General features: G+C 39.6%; 1 protein-coding gene across 1 annotated transcript in view; it reads left to right on the top strand.

The window, feature by feature from the left end:
• The first annotated feature begins 868 nt into the window (after positions 1-868).
• Positions 869-10,403, top strand: part of ubr2 (ubiquitin protein ligase E3 component n-recognin 2) — a 33,396-nt gene continuing 23,861 nt past the window's right edge. Inside the window, exons 1-6 of the mRNA XM_058060273.1 lie at positions 869-993; positions 2,672-2,955; positions 7,913-7,991; positions 8,652-8,762; positions 9,314-9,444; positions 9,746-9,884. Of these exons, the coding sequence (XP_057916256.1) occupies positions 907-993; positions 2,672-2,955; positions 7,913-7,991; positions 8,652-8,762; positions 9,314-9,444; positions 9,746-9,884 (831 nt within the window). The 5' untranslated portion in view covers positions 869-906. The remainder of the gene's footprint in view (positions 994-2,671; positions 2,956-7,912; positions 7,992-8,651; positions 8,763-9,313; positions 9,445-9,745; positions 9,885-10,403) is intronic.

Here is a 10,403-nt window from a genome sequence, read left to right as displayed (position 1 = left end):
AGATGAATTGTCATCAAAGCGACTCAGTGACTGCTGGGGGCGAGACACATGTACTCCTACACCTCCTCATCCACTTCCCTGTTCTTGTTGAGCTTCCATCTTCAATGATCTCTCTCCTTATGCCACACACTTGCATTTCATTATTTTTGTGGGGCATTAAATTCATGATTAAATCATTATTATACAATATTACACCAAACCACAGGAAGAATGAATCATCCACTCAATTCATTTATGTATTAATAAGATGCAGTCTAAAGCGGATCCTCAGGAAATGGTGCCCCCTTTTGGAAACTTGAACAGGATGAACTGTAGATTTATTGCTTGGGCTGAACGTGAACAAGGGAAGGTGCGTTCCATTTGTCATTTCCATTGTGCCCCTGCAGTCGTGCGCGTTCCCGCGAAAGGGGATACACATTTTTATGAGGGATTTATAAGGCACATGTGCAATTAACATGGAATGGTCCATTGCATGCATTGCATTTAATGCAAGTGCCTTCTCACTTGTCACTTGTTTTTACTCTGAATTGAACATACTTCATAACTAATAACTAATAAAATAAAAAGTTTAAAAAAACAAACCAGAAAACCCTTTTAAACCTCCCATATTCTGGATGAATTCATCAAATATAAAACAAATCCATAGTAAAGTGTAGTATGGCGTTTCTATTTTTGTTTTATCGCTTTATCTCCAATTATTATACTTGCTCTCTTCTAATATGTACATTTTACAGTTACTAGCTGTGTTTTACATGTGATGTATTGACGACAAACGATATATACTGTACATCCAGTCGTCGTAGACCTCAAGACTCCGCCCATTCACTTTGAGGCCCCGCCCCTAAATAGGAATGACTTCCGATTCCGGGTTCTTTCTCTTAGCTCAACTACACTGTGGCAGTAAAGATGGCTGAAGCCGAGCCTGGTAGTAGAAACCCACCGTCCGATTTATGTTCGGAATTCGTACATTTCTCCGCCAAAGACACCGCGTCGGTAAGCGTCTTTACAAGCTGCCAGTCCCTGTGATAGTCATTCCGTCCACCAATGCGTCAGTGTGAGCTTTTTGACCTGCTAAACATGGTATTTGTGGGATTAATCTGCCTTTCGCTTGGCTACCTTAAGCTAATGCTAACAGTAGCCAGGTTACTGGCAGTGATGTATAGACAACATTTGGATGTCAGAAACGACTGATCAGTGTGTCAACCTATACTTGGAATTTTTACACCAACCGTCGATTGAACCGACACGTTTATACTGTTTAAAACGTGAAAATGAACGTTTTTTGCACCTCTACAAACACCACAGATGGTTGTTTATCATCATGTACTGCCATGTACTTTATCATCATATACTGTCATGTACACCATACAAATGTGTTGCTTTATGTGCTCACAACCCCATTTTACCATATTAACCGTTCCTACAAAGTGTGTCATAAAAATGATACTAAGATTGTTTAACGCTGTATTTTTTGTGTGGTCTAATTAAGGTTTTATTTTTCCAAGTATCTAAGAAGGTATTGGTGTAAAATTAGTATGCAAAACAATATCACTAACTGTGGGTGCCAATGAAAGCACCTGCATTGCTGTTCTCCACCTGCCATTTCTTAATAATAAGGAGCTATATAATGGTTTAAAAGCTGCTGCCTTACAGTGTAATATTATTCAGTTCCTCCAGGATGTCGTAGTCTTGGATAAAAACAGACTAATACACTACTACGTCTCTGTTAAGAAATAATACCTACCCACACAGTTATGAATTGTATTTATACTATTGTAGGGGGTCATATTTGAGTTGTGTAAAATAATGGATATGACAGGCTGCACGACTTGTGTTAGTTTAAATGGTAGCCATCCTTTTACATCGTAATACGTCAACACTGCTCATCACCGCTTCTTGTGCATTACAAGCAGGACCACAGCGTGCAACACTGTAAACGCGCACCATTTTGTGCTGTTTTGTTTCAGTTGAGAACCATTTAGGTTAATGAGATCATTGCACAATCGTATCACTATTGATGTAAACAAGGCAGTGAGGATGTTGGTGGGCAGTGCATGTTTGATCGATTATACAGTTGGCGTGTGCATGGTCAATTTAGCTTGGTGAAAATATGCGGGATGATGACCATCCTTGATGGTCTGAGTATTAATATGTTGTTTTTTTAACAGTATTTTTTCAGATTAAATGTGGTAATTTAGAACTCTTGACACATTTGTCACTGGGATTAAAATGTAGTGAATTCCATTATGGACAAAACAGCCTGTCATTGAAAAAAATGTTGTGTCAACCTAACTGAAACACACAAATGCAACTGCCCCTTTCAGTGTTTCAACGGTTGACACAAAGACTGGCAGAGCTGATTAGTCTCTGCTCCGTCAGCTCAATCTGCTGCTAGAGTTACTGTACCTAACATGCAGCACAGTACAGTATTGCATTCTTCAACAATATGTGCAACACACTACTTTTCTAACTACGGTTTCTACTTTTGGAGTCCTTGAATAAAATTGCAGCTAGAGGGAACATTGCCTAGTACCCATTGCACTTGTCCTAAAAACTACATTTACCTGTTGTCACTATTCAAATTTACCAACGTAACTAACTAATATGGATCATTTGATAACCTTTATTCTTCTATTTATAGAAAAACTCATCTCATCATTCTTGTTTTCAGCGATGGTTGGCAGCAGCAGACCTTCAGGCGGAACTCTATCGTCACTTGGCAGATTATGTACCCAAAATCCTTTGCTTGGGGCCCAGCGGATGCAGCAGCAGGGAGGAGCAGAGAGAGGAGCAGAGGGAGGAGTTGGCCTGTCAGCTGCTCCTCCTGGCTCCCCTGGAGTGGCTGCTACTGGGTGAGGATCCATCCACAGGGCTTGTTCAGCTGCAGGAGAACAATCAGCCGTCACCACTGTGCGGGCACGTGTTCAAGGTGGGCGAGCCCACATACTCCTGCAGGTAACGCACACACTTACTCCAATAAGTTATACCTATTACACTAAGAGGAAACTTAAAACAAATCCTGTCTGCAATATATACATCCCAATGTCATCACTGACACTGCAAGTTGCGGCAAAACTTAAAATTGCTGTCCCTCTTTTGCTCCAAACTTTTTGTGACCCAATACTTACCACCACCACCAGCTAACATATGTTGCCAGTAGTGGTTTAAAAGAACAGATAGTCTATTTGTCACAGTTTGAAGTAAAAATTTGTAAAGATCTAGTTTGACCCGAACAAGAAGATTTGCGTGCATGCCTTTCACTCAGAGCTAATTGTCTATGTGCAACAGCAGTCCAGCATTGGTTGTGATAGGCTTATACAGTACATACAGTAGTAGCCAGTGTTAGTAGCCAAATGGGCTTGCAGCGTCGGCAAAAGAATATACATTTTTGGAGGTTTAGCGCCCCCATGCAGTACCTAACCAAGGCAGACAGCACCTTTTAAAATGGTGGTGTGCATGCTACACTGTCAGGATAGGAAATCAGATTTTAGTATCATGAACATAAAATGTTTTGTTTTTCAATGAAATTCATGGATGGCATTGTCTTGGGGCTCTTTGGATTAGTGATATCAATGTGGAGCTACTGTCATGATTAGTTTGCCAGTTGAACCCAATAAAAGAAGAGTAAAATGATGTTCAACATTATTAGGCATTATTTCAAGCAGTCAGTGTCGTTGTCACATCAAGATATGTTGAAGAAAAATGCTGTTGAGCATATGTTAAAATGCACGTCATGTGCAGCAGCTCAGGGGTTCTAGTCTAATGATTGATGTAGCTGACCGGTCATTTGATTCTATTGATTTTTATCATCTATACTGTAACTGACAAGGAAAGATTGCAAACATAAAATAATTCAAAATGCAAGCAGGTAATTCTCCAATACTATAAAACTCTCAAATAAAAAATTACAATACACAATATAAATGTAGCATACAGAAAAACTAATGGATGTGTGGGGTTGTTTTCATATATTTTCTACATAACTGATGCTAAAACCAAACCAATATCCTTCAATATACAGTGTTATGAAAATGTTTGGGCACCCCTGGTGATTTTCAAGATTTTCCTTAATAAATCACTGGTTGTGTGTATCAGCAATTTCAGTTAAATATATAACAAACAAACACACTGATGTGTGAGAAGTGAAATTAAGTTTATAGTATTTACAGAAAGTGTGCAATAATTATTTAAACAATAGTAGAAGCAGGTGCATAAATTTGGGCACCCTTGTTGTTTTATTGATTTGAATACCTTTTAACACAAATTTTTGGAACTATTTTTTTGGTATGCTCATTGACCCTTGACCTGCACACACAAGCCAATCAGGGGAAAGGGTGTTTTAGGTGGCCAGTTGCAAGTAGCATCTTCTCTTGTTCAACGTTGGTCTAGAGCAGGGGTCAGCAACCCACGGTTCATGTGGCTCTTCAGGTAATGTTGGTACTGGTACTGTTGTGGCTCCCTTTGCAATGCTCAAGTATTTTTGTATATATAAAATAGTCATCTTTGTAATGATTTTTTTAATCTAACTTTCTTTGAGACTCTGAATGAATCCTGGCTGAGTTCTGACTAGTGATTCAATGAGCTTGAGGAATGGAGGGGTTGGGATGTTACATTGTCTTCCCTCGATACGGTAAACTAACCATAAAAAAAAAAAAATATATATATTTATTTATTCATTCATTCATTTTCTACCGCTTATCCTCACAAGGTTCGCGGGGGTCTGGAGCCTATCCCAGCTGTCTCCGGGCGAGAGCCCTGGACTGGTCGCCAGCCAATCATAGAGCACATATAGACAAACAACCATTCACACTCACATTCATACCTATGGACAATAAATATATATATATATATATATATATATATATATATATATATATATATATATACACATACATGTACATGAATGCTCTTTTGATAAAACAGGTTGCCAACCCCTTGTCTAGGGGAAGGATACAAATAGCTATCTCAGAGATTCCAGCTGTCATGTTCCACTTTGAGGAACATAGTGAGGAAATGGAAGACCACAGGCCTGGAGAGGCAGGCCAAGAAAAATCTCAGATCAGCAGAGGCCAAGGATGTTGAGAACAGTCAAACTAACCCACAGACCAGCTCCAAAGACCTACAACGTGATCTTGCTGCTGATGAAACTAAAATTGAGTTATTTGGACATTACAAGGGGCGATATGAATGGCGGATGAAGAACACAGCATTTCAAGACAAACGCTTGCTACCTACCCACAGTAACATTTGGTGGTGGTTCCATCGTGCTGTGGCCAGTTTAGGTACTGGAAATCTTGTTCAAGTTGAAGGTGGGATGGGTTCTAGTCAGTATGAGCAGATTCTTGCCAACAGTGTTCAAGAATCAGTGATAAAGTTGAAGTTGCTCCGGGGCTGGATACTTCCAACAAGACAATGACCCTAAACACTGCTTAAATTCTACTAAGGCATTCATACAGAGGAACAAGTACAACGTTCTGGAATGGCCATCTCAATCCCCAGACCTAAATATTATTGAAAATCTGTGGTGTGATTTAAAGTGGACTGTCCATGCTTGGAAACCATCAAACCTGACTCAACTGGAGATGTTTTGGAAAGGGAAATGGTCAAAAATATCTTAAACCAGATTCCAGACCTTCATTGAAAGCTATAGGAAGCATTTCTGCAAAAGGAGGCTCTACTAAATATTTATGTATTTTTTTTGTTGGGGTGCCCAAATTTATGCACCTGTCTACTGTTGTTTAAATAATTATTGTACACTTTCAGTAAATCACCATCGTGTCCATCTGCTATATGATATATTTATATGAAATGGCTGATCCCAACAACCAATGATTTAAAAGGAAAATCTTGAAAAAGATCAGGGTTGCCCAAACTTTTTCATACCACATCGTGCTACGCTATCTGAACAAAACAACATGTTATAGGTGACAAAGAAAGTTTGTGCAATATCAAATAATATATCTAATTAATAGTGATCTAATAAATCTAGTAAACCATTTTGAATTATTATTTTTATTTTAGTTCAAGTTTCTCGTTGACGTGCAGCATTAATAGCATGGAGCCGTGTTCCGCATCTGTACATGAACAATGGTGGCACACTGCTTTGGGCTTATCGACGTGTCTTGCCAGCTTTTGTATTACAAAGGGAAGGTTAAGTGTTCCCAAACAGAAAACTTTAAATTGGAATTGGAGAAAAAAATCTAACTCCTTGAAACTGCGTATGCAGATTCACAAGATGAGAATACTCTGAATAACTTTTGAAATTACATTTAAAAGAAATTACTGCTAAGGAAATTCAGTTCCAATTGCAAGGACTTTGGAGAAGTTCGAACATGCCAATAAATCTGGAACATACTTAGCTAACCAACTAAAACTTCCATTAGAAACTCAGAAGGTAACATATCTCACCTTCCGGAGGAAATTAATTCAGTTTTTAGGGACTTTTATAAAAAACTATACACACCTCAGATTAACCCTTTTGTTCCAGACATTGAAACATTTCTTAGCACCATAGAATTACCAAAATTAGAAGAAGATCAGGTGATAACCCTGGACTTACCCATTTCACTAACATATCTTTATGATGCTCTACAGCAAATGCCAAATAACAAAGCACCAGGACCGGACGGATTCCCTGCCAAATTTTATAAAGCATTCTGGTCAGTGCTAGCCACTGTATTTTTTAAAATGGTTTAGGAAATAAAAGAAAATGCACGCCTACCCCCATATATGAACTCTGCTACAATCAGTCTCCTGCTAAAACCAGAAAAGGACTCAATGTTACTTTCTAGTCATTGTTCACTTGTTAATGCGGATCTTAAAATAATATGCAAAGTATTAGCTAGAAGACTGGTTAGAAAAGTTACCCCTCTTACAATACATCCCAATCAATCAGGATTTATCAAGGGGAGACACTCAGCAATGTACACCGCTTAACCGATCTGATTGACAATTACACATTCACACACACGCATTCACGCATATGAGCACACTTACACACACATATATGAATATGCACACCAACAGAGGTACACACCTCCATATGCGCACTCACAGCACATGGGTGCTTCTCTACACAATATACCATCTTATCCTTGATATCTTTGTTATTGGTATGCTATTATTACAGTAATGATGATGTCAAGCAGTGACATTTAACTGATGCAGTCCTGTTTGTCACTGTTGTTGTTATGGGAATTGTTGTTGCTGCTGTTTTTGTCTCTCTCTCTACTGTCTCCACCCCCCACCCCAGTTTCTCTTCTTCTTCTTGTCTGTGTTTCTTCTTGCTCCGGTCCGGCCACTCCAAATTTGCATAACAAAAACATCAAATAACCGCAAATAAAATTTCATAGTACAGGGAAGTTGTAGCTTACACCTTTCCTGACACAGAGCAAATCTGTTTAGCATGTCAGGGCATTTAGATCAACAATACTATCTGCCCCAATGGCTGGACGGGACACACACACAAAAAGGAAAACTTTAAAGACAAAAGAGGGTCTCTAGGCTGTGGACTGGCAATGTCATTTAAACACTCATTAAAACATTACAGACCGCATTAAGAGCTACTGTTTGCTATCTCTTAAACCAGCCAGCTTCTAGCAGTAAGGCTTAGCTACTAGCATGAGGCATTATTATTACTAAATCAACAATCGAATTAGAGCTAATAACTGGTAAAAACAGACAATTGTGTGCACGTATACATAGTCACTGTCAAAAATGAAGCCGTTTTTACATCGGCATGGCGTGAGGGTGGCCGACTAAGGGACATGTAACCAAATATTTGAGGGGATGCATGCATATATTTGACTCGGTACGTATAAATTCTAAAAAAAATAAAATAAATTCAGATTTTAGACCCATGATTCTACATGAATTTCTGATTGCAACTGTATGTGTTTTTGTGTGTGTTTAGGGATTGTGCAGCAGACCCCACCTGTGTTTTGTGCATGCAGTGTTTCTTGGGAAGTGTTCATAAAGACCATCGATACAGAGTGAGTATACACACATGCACACACACACACAAAAACACTCACACAGTAACAAAAGAGAAAAGTCCATTGTGTAGAAGGAAAGCTGCCTGATGGCTTTTGCAAATTGGATAGGCGTGTCGGTCTAAGCAGCTGCTTGATGTGACTGACACGTGATACAAACCATCATGATACTACAGGCTGACATTCTCTGTCGCACCTTCTGTTGTGATGATGTCACAGCCTGTAGGTGTGACGGGTATGTTCTACTTTGGGATGCACTGTTATCTTAGACTGAGCACAACGGTGCACCATCCCATTAACCACCCTGTTGGCTGTTGTCTCTTACAACAAAACAGGGAGTGGCGCAGCTGAGGACTAAAGTGGCTGCTTGGCAATTTGATGGTGTTGCTTCCCTGTTTTCTTTAACTTGTCAAGTTACTCGCAGGAGAACACTTGCTAGTTGCTCCAGATGGTGTGCTGTCAATTTCACATCTTGACGGTCTGTCAGTCGGACTCCGTATTGTTAGGCAAAACAAATTCAGCCTTTCCTATGGAGGATTGCCTCAGCTCAGAGGTCAAAATGCAAAGCAAAGTGACACCCGATAGCCGACAGCTGCTTGTCTTCTGCAGGTGACACACCTAACTGTGTGTGTGTGTGTGTGTGTGTGTATGCACTTGCAGATGACCACGTCCGGAGGTGGGGGTTTCTGTGACTGCGGTGACACTGAAGCCTGGAAGAAGGGTCCTTACTGCCACAAACATACACCAACCACCAACAAAGACTCAGAAGAGGTGAGAAAGTTGGTGTTTTCTTGTAGTTGTAGCTGTAAAAGTAAAGTTGTATCCCAGTGGCCAGAATAAAATGTTGCAGCATACTGTTCCACATGAAACCGACTCAAAAAGAAGGTACCATGCAAATAATAATCTGAACAATTACTGACCTACTGTGAGGCAGACATGCAATTGATGATTATTTTCTTAGTTGATCTATTGTTTAGATGATTTATGTCGTGCTATAACTCAATATTCTGTGTGTCTTAAAAGTTCAACAAAAATGCCCGAAAACTCTGGCAGTACGTAGCTCTCTTCTCTGAAAATGGCTGGCAGTGAATGAGTTAACGAGCATGGGCATTACAGTTTATTGAGGATTTTGTAGCGATGTAGGCTGAAGTCCCATTAGACAAGTCAGCCAAGCTACACCAGTTTCTGAAATACTGGGCAAAATTGCCCGATGATGTATTGCAATTGATGTATTTACTCCTCCCACTGTGTATCATTATGACACATTTTTCTGCCCTCGATCCATATTTTTGCAGTATTTAACAAATGTTTGTTCCACTCAGGACCCTGTAGCCCAGCTACAGGTTGACTTGGTTGCCCGCAGTTGTAGCATTTTTTCCATCATCTTAAAGTATGCTGTGGATATGCTGACTTGGACTCAAGAGGATCAACTACCAGAAGGCCTGGAGCCACCGTATGTACACACAGATCTGAATGTGCATGTTAACTGTGTTATTTACTTAGACCATAATTATTGCTTACCTAACCCGAAGTATCAAGACTCCTATTTATGTCAAAGGAGGACACATCTTATACAAACGGGATTCTTTAGCCTGAAATCCGTTTCATCTTGTGTTTGGGAAAAACCTGTAATACAGATGTGCGAAAAAACTCAAAATATGTTCATAAGAAGTGAATATGTGTTCAGTGTTGTAGTTTATGAATATTACTTTTATCCTCCACCTTTTGTATTTTCTGTTTTTGTCTGTGTCCAGTGTAAGAGGAGACAATTACTACTGCATGCTGTTCAATGATGAAGTCCACACCTATGAACAGGTGATCTACACCCTGCAGAAGGCCGTCAACTGCAGCCAGAAAGAAGCAGTCAGCTTTGCCACCACTGTGGACAGAGATGTCAGTATTCCTTTTGTTTACCTGAGAGCTTGTGACACACACTCATACCCGAGGATTGCTTTAAACCCACTTTTTATTACAACAGTTTTTTATTACAAACATTTCTATTCCTAAAATTTATTGACGCACCACAAACCAACAGGAGCATATCAACCCAAATGTCTATATAAATAATGCAAGTAACATATGGAACACACAATGTAACTGTGCCACGTTGACTCGAAATAGACACTTACAGGCTAATAGACATGCAAATTCATAATAATCCGAAAGGCATGCAGGAAAGCCCACACACACTTCCCCAACAGGAAAATGCCAGTATGCTTTGAGAGACATAAGTTTTTATACAACAGTATACAGTTTTGGGGCCACTGTGAGTGAGGAAGGCATTTGTCTGACGACATCCTGTTGGTTTGTGTCAGTATAGATTTTTATGGGCGTCTCAATTATTTGTTTTTTGTCCGCTATTCACGGGTTGTCTAGTGAGGATGTAGTGTTGAGATTTTACCTTGTCTTTTA

The sequence above is a fragment of the Doryrhamphus excisus genome, chromosome 21 (assembly GCF_030265055.1).
Source record: "Doryrhamphus excisus isolate RoL2022-K1 chromosome 21, RoL_Dexc_1.0, whole genome shotgun sequence".
Classification (NCBI taxonomy): Eukaryota; Metazoa; Chordata; class Actinopteri; order Syngnathiformes; family Syngnathidae; genus Doryrhamphus; species Doryrhamphus excisus.
Note: the sequence above shows the minus strand (reverse complement) of the source record. Positions and strands in the feature narration are given on the sequence as shown.